At 47.2% G+C, this 16,011-nt stretch overlaps 1 protein-coding gene across 1 annotated transcript in view; it reads left to right on the top strand.

Moving 5' to 3' along the window:
* Nucleotides 1-16,011, top strand: part of ZNF638 (zinc finger protein 638) — a 426,212-nt gene that overhangs the window by 32,639 nt on the left and 377,562 nt on the right. Inside the window, exon 2 of the mRNA XM_030192174.1 lies at nucleotides 12,238-13,972. Coding sequence (XP_030048034.1) covers nucleotides 12,238-13,972 — 1,735 coding nt within the window. The remainder of the gene's footprint in view (nucleotides 1-12,237; nucleotides 13,973-16,011) is intronic.

Below are 16,011 nucleotides of genomic sequence, written 5' to 3'. Positions count from 1 at the left end.
CTATAGAAGACCCTGGGAGTACTGAGACCGCCTCCGGTAATCGAGCAGGCTTCTTCGTACTTGCCATCCTCGAAGTATGAAGAAGCCTGCTCGAGCCTTTCCTTTGCATGACTCCATCCAAGAGCTTATCACGGCTCAATGGGCTGACCCCGAGGGGCCTTTGAAAGTCACCAGGGCTATGGGGCAATTATACCGTCTTAAGTGAGGAGCATTTGGCGTGCCTAGCAGTGCCTAAAGTGGATGCCCTGGTCACGACTGTGACAAAGAAAACTACCCTCCCAGTGGAAGGAGGAGTTGCCCTGAAGGACATGCAGGACCGTCACCTGGAGGCAGCTATGAAACGGTCCTTTGAAATTTCAGGCCTATCCTTACGGGTGTCTGTATGCAGCTGCTACGCTGCCCGAGCCTGCCTCGCTTGGTTACAATAGGCAGTGGAGCAGCCCGAAGATGGAGCGGAGCCCCTTATGGAGGTGGCACCACGGATGGAGTCGGCCTTGTCATTTTTGGCTGACGCCCTTTATGATCTGCTTAGAGCTTCGGCTAAACAGATGGCTGTAGCGGTGGCGGCTCGCCGTCTTCTGTGGCTACGGCATTGGGCAGCTGACATGGCCTCTAAGCAAAGGTTGGTGAAGTTGCCCTTTCAAGGCCTTCTCCTGTTTGGTGAGGAGTTGGAGAAAATTGTGAAAGGCCTGGGGGATGCCAAACCTCAGCGCTTGCCCGAGGATAGGCCCGTGGCCTTCTTCCAAGGGTCAGGTGGTTCCCTCCTCTTACAGACCTCGCTTCCGTGAAGCTAGAAGGTACTGCCCGGGGCATTCTGCTGGGTTCACTTCGCGTACCCGTTTTCAGCAGAGGAACTCCTTTCGCTCGGACAAACGTTCCGTAGCAGCAAGCTCAAGACCTGGAGTTCAAGGGCGACCCTCTCAGTGATGGTGCGCCGGCCCCCTCCTCGATTCCTGTGATAGGAGGACGTCTTTCCCTCTTTCTCGAGGAGTGGGCCAAGATTACCTCAGATCAGTGGGTCTTGGACCTGATCAGAGAAGGCTGCAGAATAGAATTCAGTGCCCCGATAAGAGACGTGTTTGTGAATTCCCGATGCGGTTCTGCCGCCAAACGGGCGGTGGTAGAGGAGACCTTGCAAGGCTTGATTCATACAGGGGCGGTTCCCCCGTGCCTCTCGCTGAATGCCGCTCTGGCCGTTACTCCATTTACTTCGTGGTGCCGCAAAAAGGAGGGTCTTTTCGGCCTATCCTAGACTTAAAAGAAGTCAACAAGTCTCTGAACATGCGGCATTTTCACATGGAAACCCTGCGCTCAGTCATAGCGGCGGTACAGCCAGGAGAGTGTCTCATGTCTCTGGACCTGAAAGAAGCTTACTTGCACATACCAATTTGGCCCCCGCACCAGAGGTTTCTGCGTTTTGCGGTGATGGGGAAAACATTTCCAGTTTCGGGCCTTGCCTTTAGGCCTCGCCACAGCTCCCCGAACCTTTTCCAAGGTAATGGTGGTAGTAGCTGCTTTTCTCAGGCGACAGGGTATCTGGGTTCACCCGTACCTAGACGACTGGCTCATCAGAGCAGACTCTGTAGAAGAGTCATCAGGTTACAGCCAGAGTGGTCTCAGTACTGCAATCTGTGGGCTGGGTCGTCAATATAGCCAAAAGTCACCTGACCCCCTCTCAATCTGTCTAGAATATTTGGGGGTCCGGTTTGACACAGCCTCAGGGATGGTCTTCCTACCCGAGCAAAGGCGGTGCAAGCTTCAGAACCAGGTCCGTCTGCTTCTGATGATGCCTCGCCCGCGAGCTTGGGACATAGTCCAGCTGTTGGGGTCGATGACGGCCACTTTGGAAGTGGTGCCTTGGGCGAGAGCGCACCTGAGACTTCTGCATTGTTCCCTGCTTCAACGGTGGTCTCCAATATCTCAGGATTATCAATGCAGACTCACGTGGCTCCCTGCGGCCCTGCTCAGTATGGAGTGGTGGCTCTCAGACAGCATGCTGCGGCGAGGAATGCTGCTAGCACTCCCTGATTGGTGCCTGGTGGTAACAGATGCCAGCCTGAAGGGCTGGGGTAGGCATGCCCAGGGTCTTTGGACACCCGAGGAGTCTGAGTGGTCCATCAATCGCTTGGAGTTGAAAACGATTTTCCAGGCGCTTCTGGCCTTTCAATTGACCCTGGAAGGATTGGCTGTCTGAGGTCTGTCGGACAACACGATAGTGGCCTACATATATTGCCAAGGAGGCACTCAATGCATTGCACTAGCAGCGCAGGCCGCGCAGATTTGCTACTGGGCCGAGCTTCATCTGCAGTTTCTGTCAGCAGCTCATATTGCAGGTCAGAGCAACGTGCAAGCCGATTATCTGAGCAGGAATCAGATCGACCCAGCGGGGTGGGAACGTGCAGACGAAGTATTCCTGCAGATATGTGCCAAATGGGGAAAGCCCGTAATGGATCTTATGGTGTCAAGCACAAATGCCAAAGTCCCGTGCTTCTATAGCAGACGGAAAGATCCTCGCTCGGCAGGGTTGGATGCCTTGGCTGAACCCTGGCCTCAGGGCCTCCTATAAGTGTTTCCTCCGTGGCCCTTGATAGGGCGAGTACTCCTGCGGATTCGGCTCCACCAAGGAGAGGTGGTTCTCATTGCTCCGGATTGGCCCAGGAGGTCGTGATATGCGGACCTCCGGCGGATGCTGGTAGAGGATCCCCTGCCGTTACCTCTGGTACCGAACCTGTTGTCACAGAGCCCGGTGACCATGGAGGACGCCTGCCGCTTTGGTCTTTCGGCATGGCTATTGAGAGGGCGCAATTGAGAGACAAGGGATAATATTCCAGGTAAAGTCATTTCCACTCTCCTACAGGCCCGCAAGCGTTACACTTCCATGGCTTATGCCAGGATTTGGTGCCAATTTGAGGCTTGGTGCGCTTCTGAAGCGATCACACCCATGTGGGCTTCTGTCTCGCCGATACTTGATTTTTGCAGGATGGTTTACAAAAAGGCTTGGCTTATTATTCCCTGCGTGTTCAAGTGGCAGCCATAGCATGTTTTCGAGGGAAGGTTGCTGGCCTCTCTCTGGCTGCTTGCCCGGATGTGACATGGTTTCTTAAAGGCTCCGTCCTTCGTGTCCGGCCTGGAACCTGGGGTTAGTTTTAAAGGCCCTTCAGTGTTCGCCCTTCGAGCTGCTTAGGCAAGCTTCGGAGAAGGATGTGACCTTAAAGATGGTCTTTTTGGTGGCAGTGACATCGGCAAGACGGGTATGTGAGCTCCAGGCGCTGTCCTGTCGAGACCCATTTCTGCAATTTTCAGAATCCGGAGTAATGGTACGTACGGTGCCTTCCTTCATGCCTAAGGTGGTTTAAGCGTTTCACCTAAACCAGCCTATTTTCCTGCCCTCCTTTTCTAAAGAGGAGTTTCCAGAAGCCTATGGGCAGTTGCACCTTCTGGATGTGCGAAGGGCTCTGTTGCAATATCTGCACATGTCAAATGCCTTCAGGACCTCTGACCATCTTTTTGTTCTTTTGTCAGGTCCGCACAGAGGGTCTCCAGCGTCTAAGGCCATTATAGCCCGTTGGCTCAAAGAAGCTATCTTTTCAGCATATCTGCTATCTGGCCGGTCTCCGCCTGAAGCCTTTAAGGCACATTCCACAAGAGCAATTTCTTCTTGGGCTGAAACTGGAGCACTCTCCAAGAGATATGTATACTTGGACTTCTAAGCTCTTGTTTGCCCGACATTACAGGCTGGATGTGGCTGCCAGGAGGGATGCGCATTTTGGAGCACAAGTGCTGGCGCGTGGTGTGGCTTGTTCCCACCCTATTTAGGGATTGCTTTGTACATCCCATACATAATGGCTTCATCTGCTTGATGAGAGGGAAGGGAAAATTAGGTTCTTACCTTGGCAATTTTCTTTCCTTTAGTCATAGCAGATGAATCCATGAGCCCTCCCTCTGTGGTTCATTATGTGATTCATGTTAGTTTTATGTTCAGTTTTTCCTGTGTTCCCTCATTGGGAGAAGTTGGAAAACCAGTCTTCAGGATTTTTGTTCAGTTACAGGAGGATGAGTTCATTCCCTCCACGAGGATGAATTCATTCCCTCCTTTGAATTATAGCTCCAGTTTTGGGGCATTCATCTGCTGTGAGGAAATTTCATGTTGTTATGCTTTGCGATGTAACACTGTTTTGGAAGCTTCAAATACTGAAGAGGCAGATGGAGCTAGCTGGCCATGACGCACTATAGTTTTTCAGTGCTCTCTATCTCCCCCTGCTGGTTGATTTACACAACCCACTCGTAATGGATTCATCTGCTATGACTAAAGGAAAGAAAATTAGCAAGGTAAGAACCTAATTTTCTCTTCTTTTCGTGCCCATTTGGGAATGTAGGTAACAGTATGTGATGAAACAATGTAGCTTACACACAAGACCGTGTAGCCACCATCTTGCTTCACCCCCAGAATGAACTTCGACAAGTGTTCCTATTTTAACTTAAAAAAAGAAAAAGAAATTAAAAAAAAAACGTAGGTTATTAATGAGAGGATTTCAGATAATGGGTGGGATTCTAGGATATATATTGATAATAAGAAAGAAAACTGTAGCAGATATCTGTGGTATAGATTAGTACAATATATGCTATCTGGAGGGACTAAAAGGAAAGCAAATTAGCAAGTAGGACCTAATTTCTCCTTCCTTAACGTTCCTCCAGACCAGCCATGAATGACTGTTGGGAAGTACCAGAGCAGTGAATCGTGGGAGGGACCCAAAACAGAACCACTGCCAGATCCTCCTGACCAAAACCAAGACTCAGAACCCCTGGACATCTATTTAACAATACCAAAGAAGCTTTCAAATCACTGAACAAGGGTCCTCAGATATTGGGCCTCGCCACACTCCCCCTTTTCATGTAGAGGCAGCTACCACGTAGTCCACACTGCAAACCCACTCGAGAAATAAGCTTCTGGAAACCCGGGTCCAGAGCAATAAGGACCATAAACTGGAACTATTAAAGGGCAAACAGACTTTCTGAAGAATAACTAGTGCACCTTACATCCTCATAGGCCCCTCACAAACAGAGAGAGAGAGACCCCAACTAGCCAAGGAAATGACCCAGAAGCCAAAACAAAATATTGTGTGCATAGGAAGGTCTACTAGAGAAAGAGGGAGAGAAAAGACGCAAAGGAAGAAGAAAGGCCTCCAGAACTCTGCTCACTGCACGCAGCTCCAGAGTATAGAGAGCCAATGCCCTCCTAGGAGACCAAGAGCCCTGCACCAAGGAACCCCAACATAGGGCACTCCCCAGCCCGAGAAGCTGGTATCCTTAGACACCACCTCCCAAAGCAGGCTCGAGGAGGCCCTTCCCAGGGTCAATGACTGGGGCAGCAACAACCCCCTCATGCACTGACTGACAGCCAGAGAGGAAAAGAGCCAGATCCCATCGCCCTCTGAAACCTGAGACCAGCGGCTGCGCAGGGCCCCCTAAAGCGGCTGCATGAGAGAAGAAGGAACCCTTTCCACGGCCGCTGCCATAGATCTAAGGACTTGTACGAAATACCAGGCCTGTGGCTGGTGACAAAGCATGAGCGAAAAACTTGGAAGCTCTCTCCCTCTGAAGAAACACTCAAGCTCATCAGGAATAAAAGTTGATGTGCTGGCGCCAGCCTGCTCCTGTTGAAATTAAACACCCAAACCAGACAAAAAAACCTGGGGGTCAACCAGCGCTGACGGGGTCTCTACTTAGTCTAGGCAAGAAGAGACCCGGAGTCATCCAGGTACAGGAGAACACAAAAACCCGTGTTTCCGCAGAAAGACCGCCACTATGAGCATGACCTCAAAAAAGAGTCCTCTGGTCCGACGGAACCAACTGGCAGGGCCCAGAATAGGAACGAACTGCCGAGACAGCCCGTAGCGGGAAAGAGAAGTATGCCTCCCTGAGATCGAGAGCAGAGAGAAACTTTCCCAAACGGAGGCGATCAGAGACCTCAGATCCCTTGAGATCCAGAATGGGTTGCACTGTCTCCGTCTTCCTTGGAACCCCAAAAAGGATGGAGTACTGACCCAAACAGCGCTCAGCAGGAAGGATAGCTGCACCTCCACTGCTCTTCTGCTCTGAGCAGACAGAGGCCCCCTCTGACAAGGAGACTGCAAGAAGAGAGAGGCTACCAGAGGGGAGAACATCAGCCAGACCCCAGCACCCTGAAAATCCAGCACCTAAGCTGAGGAGAAGGTAGTCCACACATCCCAAAATGCCCAAGAATGGCCGGGAAACAGCAGCCACTCACCTTGAGTGCCCTGCTTGTTCCTGGTTCCCCGTCCCCCGGAAGGGAGAATGCCAGGCTCGAAACCTAGCCCTCTGGCCAAAATTCTGAGGACCAGGCCTACCCTTAGTGTTGACATGAAACTGGGCATTTGCCGAGCCCACAGGGCGGGCCAAGAACGAGGAACATCCCCTGGCAAATGCTGGAGCCCAACTCACCGAGCTTCTGAACCAAATCGCTGAGGGTGTACCGAAATAGAAAGGAGCCCCAAAGTGGAAACCTGGCCAAGCAGGCGTTGGTGGTGGCAACCACTGCCTATGACCGCAGGCAGAACTGACAGCTTGTGGTGAATGCCAAAGACATACTAGACCGAAGCCCGAAGAATGTCATACACAGCGTCCACCAGACAGGCAAAACGTGCCTCCAACCAGGCAGCCCGGGGACTGCCCTGGGAAACAGACTTCTGCTGCCACTGCAAACAGGCCCATGCCGCAGCCCTCGACCCAAGACAGCCCGCAGCAGGAAAGACAAAGGACTACTAATAGAAGCCTGCAGCTCCTAATGCAAACACCTCCAAGATGGACTACAAGGTCTGATTCAGTTTCCCATCTAGCAGATTCCGCAAGGCAATGCCGCAGCAACCAGGAAGGGAAAATTCAAGGTGACTGCAGGCACTGAGTGCAATGTAGAGAACGGAGCTGCTGCTTCTCCCTGCACTAGAGAAAAGAAGTGGGCCATGGTTCTCCCAACCTGGAGGCCTGAGTCAAGTGCACTGTACATTGTGGTAAACAGGCCCCGAATGACCATTACATGGGGAGCACCTTAGACAAGCCCCTGAGGTCCTACACAAGGCTAGCCGTCCGACTGTCCTCCAGAGAACCCCAAGGATTTCGCTATGGGAAGCGCTGCTTTCACCACAGAAAACAGAGGGCTGAACTCCCTTCGCTGAAACAGACCGAACACCTGAGGGTCATCCCCCTCCCCCAAAGGGAGCTCATCCTCCACCAAGGGCTCTGACAGAGGAGACCCCATAGAGCAGCCCAACTGCAGCAAAATAAAACGAAGACTCCACGTGTTAACCGCTGCAAAATCCTGGGAGCCGGCGGGGAAAACCCCGTCCCCTAGGAGATGCTAGTGCCGCTGGAGAAGGAACTACTTGCCCCAATCCAAAGTCTGGCAGAGCAGGAGAACAAGCCCAGAAGGGTAGGCTCTGACCCAGCCCCCCCCCCCCCCCCCCAGAAGAGATCCCCACTGCTACAGCTGTTTGCACAGACCCTCATGCCGGCAGAGCACAAAATGGCTGCCATTCCCGCCTCCCTCTGAGGCAAAGCGCTGAGACGCTGCACTGGGGACCAGAGCTGCAAGAAACGCATTGATGCGACTGAGGACGCTTTGTGTGTGTTAGCCCCGACTCAACCCCTCCACTCGGGAACTGGACTAACCGTGCAGCAGTCCGAGGAAGAACCCTGCCCGCTGCGAGACAGGCAGCTCCTCACACTCCCAGTGGGGGCTGCTTTGAAAGAAGATTGTCGCAGTGCGAGAAAGCATGTGGTGCACCGCGCTACACACTCGCTTGTGTTTTGTGCATTTTTTTTTTTAAACCGGAGCACATCACAACTGAACAATAAAGCTTTCTTTTTTTTGTGAGCACAGACACAAATCGCTCCCAAGGACATCCTGAGGCCCAAAGCACAGCAGAGAACACTACCCCGGGTCCATGCTCCCAGGGGACACAGCCACCCCCGTCACAGCAGGGCACAGCACCACCGGCCCGCCAAACTCACTGCGCTGTCTGCACTGTTCCTTATCTTCTGAAGCAGACTGGTTGCTGAGCAGGCTCCCATAAGAACGCAGAACATTCCAGTGGGGAAAGCACGACAGGGACCCAGTACTACCAGGTATGTCTGCCCACTACGCTCAACTGGGAACCAGTTGACCAACTGGACCAGGAGCAAGGCCTCAGAAACAGAGGAAGTCTGTCCATCCACCTGCTGGAGATAGTAGAAACTGAGGAGCTGAGCTGCTAACAGGGAACCGTGTAGTGGTGGTCAGTTCTGTATTCTCCCATCTCCACCTGCTGGTTGATGGACATAACTACCCACTTGTCCTGGAATAGTGAGAATGAACGTAGTGGAAGTGGTTATTACTACTCTGCTATGAACTAGGAAACGGTCCGTGTCAGTGGCATTTGCTAGGGTCTAGAGGACCTTTTAAAGGTGGTTAAGAATGCCCCTTCCTGATCAAGGCTCCCTGACTCAGGGATTTCGCCAGGATGGCTTGGCAAAGGTTCTTGCCTTAAGTTGGAATGCTAAGCTGCAGTGTTTAGTCTGTTTGAGGATGCATGCAGTATGCCTCTGGTCTCTCATCCAGTTGGTGTCATTCTCCTCCACCCCCCCCCCCCCCCCCCCGAGAAAAATATCTGTCCACAATGAAGTTTGAATCTAATCTTGAAAATGCTCCAGAAAGCTCCCTTTGATTGTCTGAAAAAGGTCTCTATTAGAAGACCTTAACTTGAAGACGGTTTTTGTGGTTGCTTTGGCTCAACAAGTTTGTTAAAAGAATAGCCTAAAGGTTAGCATAGTGAGTTGAGAGCCTGGGGAGCTGGGTTTGATTCCTGCTGTGGCTCCTTTGTTATCCTGGGCCAACTCATCATTGCCCTAGGTGCAAAACTTAAGATTGTGAGTCCACTAGGGACAGAAAAAGTACCTGCATGAAATGTAAACCTCTTCTGTTGTATCACAGAAAGGTGCTATATCAAATCCATGGTCCTTTACCCTTTCCTGTAGTCTCCATTTGTATGTCCCTTCTTTGCTCCCAAAAGTGATCTCGTCCTTTCACTTAGCTCAGACTTTGGTTTTGGTTCTTCCAGACAGAACGGGTTATAGTGCAGATTCTTCATCCTTGAGGCTCCTAGCTATTCGGATATTTTTTTTAGGTACAAGGAAAAAACAATCTTTAAGATATTTCCAACAACCATCGACTGTATCTAATAGAACAGTCTCATTGCTTTGACATTTTCTTAAATCTGACTGATGATCAGACAAAATTCTATGATTTTTCTTCAAAATCAAGCAATTGAGTTAGAACAACATAAGACAGATGAGGTATTTGTACTGTTGGGAAGCATAGGGAAAGTGAAGTAGCCTTTAAGGCAATCAAACGATGATTGAAGGAAATGATTTTGTCTGTGTGCTTAATTGCAGGGAAGCAGCCTCCCCTTCTTGAAGATATATTCTATGTGGGGTTGGGGTTGCTGTATCTGGGACAGAATTGAGAATTTCACTATCAGTTTTCAACATGGTCCCCTCTCCCTACTTCCCCCCCCCCCCCCCCCCCCCCCAAGCACTGTCGCCAGGATGTTGCTGTTCTAGAGGAAGCTGCCTTTGGAGCTTCTGTGATTGTGGTAGGGGCCTCTGAATTCCACTTAACTTGAACATTGTGTCTTCCATGTCTAATTTTGTTGGCTTGTGTTGTAGTGGTACTGAACACCATTGCTTGGTTTTTAGTCATACTGAGCATTCCAGGCTGCACAATACCCTTATGGGGCAAATTGCTTGGTTGGAGCTATTTTTTTGTCTCCTGCTGGTGGATGGACATAACCCATTAGTCTGGACTGATCTGGTTGGATTACATGAGAGAAATCAGTTGACATTTTTCCTTCTCTTTTTCTCCTCATTCACTTCCTGCTGTATAGCTATCATTCACATCAACTTTATTCAATTTTTCTTCCTACTTCTCAAATCTCATTTCCATCTCCTCGCATCTCCTTTCCCCTTTGTTCATGGTCACCATCTCCTCCTCCTGTTTCTCTTCCCTTCCCATCCATTGGTACCATCTCACATATAAACCTCATTTGAGAGAGGATGCTTTGGTCTGGTTCTCTTCTCTCCTCCTCCATCCCCCCTCCCCCCACCAATCAAATGTTTCTCTGTGCTGCACCCCTGCCCCTGTTCTGGCAGGTTTTTTTCTCTCCTACCCCCTCACCCTGCACACTTAGGCAGCTTTAATTTTCCTTCGGCCTCGCCCATTTATGCTGGCATCACATTCTCCTTCCCCATCCCCTTGAGGCCCTTCAAAACTGCCTGTACAGAGGACAGCACTAAGCAAACACTGCTTCTTTAGCCGGAGACCTCTCTCTAGCATCCTGCCCACAGAAAACATGAAGTTTAGTCAGAGGAGGCAAGACGTTAGAGGGAGGGCTCTGGCAAGAGAGAAGCAGCATGTGCTTAGTGCTGCAATCTGTACAGGCAAGTTCAGAGGGACGCCAGGGGGAGGGGGAGGTAAAATTAATGCAAGCTTAAAATTTTAACGTGTTAAAAAAACATGCTAAATGTGCAGCCTTGTTTGTATGTGTGTGTGTATTTACCTATATTAGGGCTGCATTTCTGTTAACATTTGTAATTGCAATTAATTGCACAGTTAAAGGTGTTCAATTTATTTGTTTCCCACTGCAGCTCCTTGTGACGCTGGGCAAGTCACTTTAACCCTCCATTGCTCTGGGTACAAAATAAGTACCTGTACATATGTTAACTGCTTTGATTGTAACCACAGAAAAGCGGTATATCAAATCTCATCCCTTTCCCTTCCCTAAAGGACTGATAATCTCCCTCCTTCCCACCCCCCAGATCCAACATCTGTTTCTCAACCTTCACTCGCTCACTTCTTCTTCCAGGTCCATTATCTTCCAGTCCCATGAGCAGCAACAAAAATCTACTGTTGAACATCACCAAACTTTTCTTGTGGTTTTTGGAGCTCACTGCCTTGGTCATAGCTTCCATTGTGACCCCTCCAGTTCTGCTTGCAGGTTTGCAGCTCACACTTCTCCCACCCAGGGTTCAGTATCTGCCCCCCCCCCCCCCCCCCCACGGTCAGTACCCCCCCTGCTGGTCTACCTTAAAGGTGGTTGTCTGGCTCTGGGAGTGACAGCATTACACATATGCTCCCTGTGGCCTAGTCCGAAGCTTCTCCTCTGGCCCATCCCGCCACCTCTCACATTTCATGTTTCTGCCTGAATGGGACAGGTCGGGGGGGGAGGGGGGGGAAGCTTCAGAGCAGGCAGTATATGTGCAACGCTGCTGCTGGCGAGAATCAACAGAAGACCACCTTTTAAGGTAGACTAATGTGTTTTTTTTTTTGGGGGGGGGGGGGGGGAATGTGGGGAGAACTATGTCTGCATCCAGGACAGGGATTGGGAGTGGAAGAGAACGGAAGATATGTTTGGAGGAGGCAGCCACAGTAACGCGACTTTGTTTTTTTAATCGCGATTAATTTTTAATGTATTAATCTTCAGCATTAACTGATTAAACAGACCTAATAGAAACACATTCATAATACATCCATTAAGATTAGGTGATAAAGTGTACAAAATGTTTAATTTATTAAGGGTTTTCTTAGGTTTTTGTGCCTATTGGAAAGACTTTAAATAAATGCCTAAATATTTAGATTTTATTTTTTTTGTTTGGTTTTCGATTTATGCATATGGGAAAAAAATCTGCCATTAGCTTTATCAGATGTTTTTCTTGAAATTTTATTCTTGCGACACAGCTCTTGGTATTAGTTTATAGTAAATTACTTTACTTTTGATTTGTTTTTCCTTTTCTGCCTTAGTAATGAGGGAAAAGTAAGGTTTTTTTTTTAGACTATTTTTATTTTCATATTACTTAGTAATTTGTATTCACTTGTATTCAATACGTTTCTTTGAACATAACTCAAATTCCAACAGTTTGAAAGTACTAATAAAAAAGTAAATATGTATTGCTAAATGTAAAATTGATATTTTTATTTGCTGTTTAGATAAGATTTTTTTTTAGTGTAAATTTGGTGGATAACTTACAGAAAATCTTTATCAATAAAAAACAATGACTCTTCTATTCACTATTTTAACAATACAGTTCGTTTTCCCTTCCATAATGTTTTGTTTGGTGGTTGTAGAGCCACTGTTTGAAAAAATTTGTAAAGATATAAAAATCTAATATTTGTGTTTTAACTTTCAGCTTTGTGTTGTTCTTGGAAAATTGCGCACCAGTTGTGAATTCGTTGAACTTTGGCATTTCAAGCCCACTTCTGTTGGGCCCGCCATCTTTGCAGCTTATTCAAATTAAGACTCAGTTGGCTCTCCATCAGTTGTCTTCGGTGGTCTCAAACACTTCAACACCTGCTTGTGCTTTGCTAAATCGGGCCTTGCTGAAAACCATCATGTACAATCCTAGAGGAGCCTTTCCTGGTCAAAGACCACCCAGGATGAGTGTGCCTGGGATGAGCCCAGCTAGGGTGAATGTGCCTGGGATGATGAATCAAGGTTCTTTCATGGGAGTAGGAGAAATGAATCTGCAAGGAATGTCTCAACGAATGGGTTTACAAGGAACCCCTAATAGAATGATGGGACCTCACGGAAATATGCAAAGATTTGGAGGCACAGAATCCTTTCTGAGGATGGGTCATCAAATGCAGCATCAAGATCTGGAGATGAACTTGCAGGGTGCACAGCACAGAATTGATCCTCGGTCGCTGAAGGAGAAAATGAACTTGCAGGAAACCATGCCGAAAATGAGGGTCAAAACTCCTACTAGATGGGACCCACAGACTTCTGCATCTCTGAATATTTCAGGTGGACACGTGGAACTGACAAAACCTATTTCCACACCTCAAGTTGTAGAGCACACTCCAGAGGGCCAGAGCCGCTACACAACAGAGAGTGCTTCCAGTATCTTAGCAAGCTTTGGACTATCCAATGAAGATCTAGAGGAGCTTAGTCGTTATCCAGATGATCAGCTGACTCCAGAGAATATGCCTTTGATTTTGAGGGACATACGATTACGTAAAATGGGTAACCAGATCTCCAGTACAGATGATTCTAAAAACAGAGGAAGAATAAGTGAGTCTGCACAAAGCAACGTAATTGATTATGGACATGGAAGCAAGTATGGCTATAACGAAGATCCTGTTGAGGGGCATATCTACAGTCCTCTAACAAATTTAGAAACAAGAAATGATTATCAAGCTATACAGACACAACCAGGTATTTCCATGGAGACTCAACAGTCGACTCTAAGCTGCAACCAGGGAGTGTTTCCTGTTGAAGAAATTATGAGACAGATAGGTTTCCAGAATGAAGCTGCAAATGCACAGCAATTTTTTCAAGTTGGCTCTGGACGAAAGATATCAACTGTGCTTAAAACACCACTTGGTAATAGGAAAGTCGTGTCAGAATCACAGTCTACTACTCCAGCAAGCCATCCTATTCAAGTGCTTGCACCTTCAGCAAAGTCTAAAAGGAATCAGAATCAACCAAAAATTAGTAACACGCTTAGTGTCCCAATGGTCAACGTGCCCATGGTCGGCGTGCCCAGAGTGCCCATGGTCGGCGTGCCCAGAGTGCACATGGTTGGCGTGCCCAGAGTACCCATGGTCAGTGTGCCCAGCATGCCCATGGTCAGCGCGCCTAGCGTCCCGATGGTCAGTACACCCAGTGTACAGATGGGCACAGTTATGAATCAGCAAAACTACCAAGCAGTTCCTGAATCTGCTGTGCAGCCTCCTATGACTCAGAGTCCTAGTATGACGACTACATTTATGAAAGGAAATTGGGCATCTGTTATGTCACAGTCTGATGCTCAGAAGATGAAGAGACTACCAACTCCTTCTATGATGAACGATTACTATGCGGCATCTCCAAGAATATTTCCACATTTATGTTCTCTGTGTAACGTAGAATGTAGACATTTGAAGGTGAGTGTTTTTGTGTGAGTTTGTTTTCTTTTTTAGAGGCAGCTAAATACTTTACAGGTAGCAATTCGGACTGGTGTAAGATTATATTCTACAAATGAATAATTTAGTACTCAGATGTGCTGGTCATGTTTAGCCCTTTATTTTTTATTTTTTTTAATGCATCTCTTTTTGAGATCTTTTGACCGCCTCTACAAGTCTTCTATATGAGTTTAGGCTTACCACGTGTCTCAAATTACTTATTAAGCAAATAAGACAACCCCCCCCCCCCCCCCCCCCCCAATTCTTGAGATCACATTCTTACTCTCCCGGATTTGTAGGAAAAGGGTGAACAGCAAGAGAATTCTAGTAATGCATGGAGGCCAGTGTTAGCAATTCTGCAGTTTTCAGGTTCTTGAGATGGTGTTGAGAGTTAAATAACACTATCCAATATTAAACATTAATTGATAGTAAATCTGTTTCCATTTGGTGAAAACAAAGCAAAACAAAAAACCTCTTTTGCGTTGATGGCACTGAATTTTAGTTCACAAAGCTTAACAAGACTTTTCATTGGATTTACTCTGATTTTCTCCACAGCTTAGGTACGTATTTTTAACTTAAGGTGCTACTGTAAAGCAGTCACCAAAGACACCCTCTTAATTTTGAGATCCATAGGGGGAAAAAGAGCATACTTGGGGTAGGGTTAGATGCTGAAAAGTTAATTTTGGAAATCTTGAGGATGTAGAAAAAATAAACCTGCTAGTTAAATGATTTCTTAAATCTAAGATTAAATATCTTCCCTCCTCCTTGCCTTAAAACAGAACATGTCTCTAATACTCTGAAGAAAGCACCAGGCAGTTTTACTGTTAGATGTTTTTTTGGTTATGTTTCAATCTTCAAATTATTTTACTCCTTAGTCTCCACTGGGATTTAAAATTTGTAGGAAACTTAAGCTAGATTTATGTTTTTTGCGGCCAGAGGAAAAAAAAAGTTTTAATCCTAATTCTTTGTGGGATTTTTAAGCCTTTTTTTTGTTTAATTACTATTCATTTGTAATTATTTTCTGGGAGGGTTTTATGTTAACTTTTTTAAAAATTTGCTTCATTCTCCTCCCATGCTCTTCCTTATTTCTTCCAAATTGCCTCCTTAGATCTCTCAACTTATACATATAGTAGTAGTGGACCCAGCAGACATCAAACTTCTGTTGTTTGGACCTTTTTTCCCTAAAGGTCTAGGAGGTTTACTCTGCATAGTGTGCATTCACTTTCTATAACCAAGTACCTAATACTTTCCCAGCATAAACTTTTTCTTTCCTTTTGAAGAGAATGGTTCAAGTCCCTACAGTGAGCACTTGACGGTTAAAGGTTTTTACTGCACTGATGGACGTTTCACCAATAAATCCTGTTTGCCTCCTGATTCTTATGGGACTCAATTATGTTAGAAGGACCCAGACTTTCTGACTGGCCACAGTACAGTATCTCTGGCCTAGGAGAAATGGTGACCTTGGAAAATGCCACTTCCCAGGTGTTTTGCTGTCTTATATCCTAAAAGTGCAGAATCCATTCTTCAGGTTGTGAAATCATGCCCACCAGTGTACAGGCATAGGTATACCTGCCTATTGTAAATGTATCAGAACTTCTGTAATTGCCCAAGTAATGAACTGGATACTCCAAGAACATGAAGACTGACCTTTGGTCACAGCCCATTATGCTGCCTGTGTGAATTTTTTTTTTTTGCATGTCATTCTACCATCTTTTTATGGTCCAGTGATATTTTTGTTTCTTATAAATAGTATTCATAACTGACTACACCATGCATATATATTCTTACCAACAGTTTTAATATCTGTGGGTAAGTTGAGCCTGAGTTCTACACAGCAGGTATTTGACTTCTAAACCTCTGATTTCCTTATTGCCCTGCTAGATGGGCCCAGATGCCTCTAGCCTGTGACGTTGGCTGGGAAAGTGTTTACATAGGTTTTTTTTTTCCTTTCTTTTTTTCTAAGCTTTTAAATAAAGAAGTAAGAGTCAGTTGAGAAGACATAGTGAGGTCAGATGGAGGCT

This window comes from Microcaecilia unicolor, chromosome 2 (assembly GCF_901765095.1).
Source record: "Microcaecilia unicolor chromosome 2, aMicUni1.1, whole genome shotgun sequence".
In the NCBI taxonomy this organism is placed as follows: domain Eukaryota; kingdom Metazoa; phylum Chordata; class Amphibia; order Gymnophiona; family Siphonopidae; genus Microcaecilia; species Microcaecilia unicolor.
Note: the sequence above shows the minus strand (reverse complement) of the source record. Positions and strands in the feature narration are given on the sequence as shown.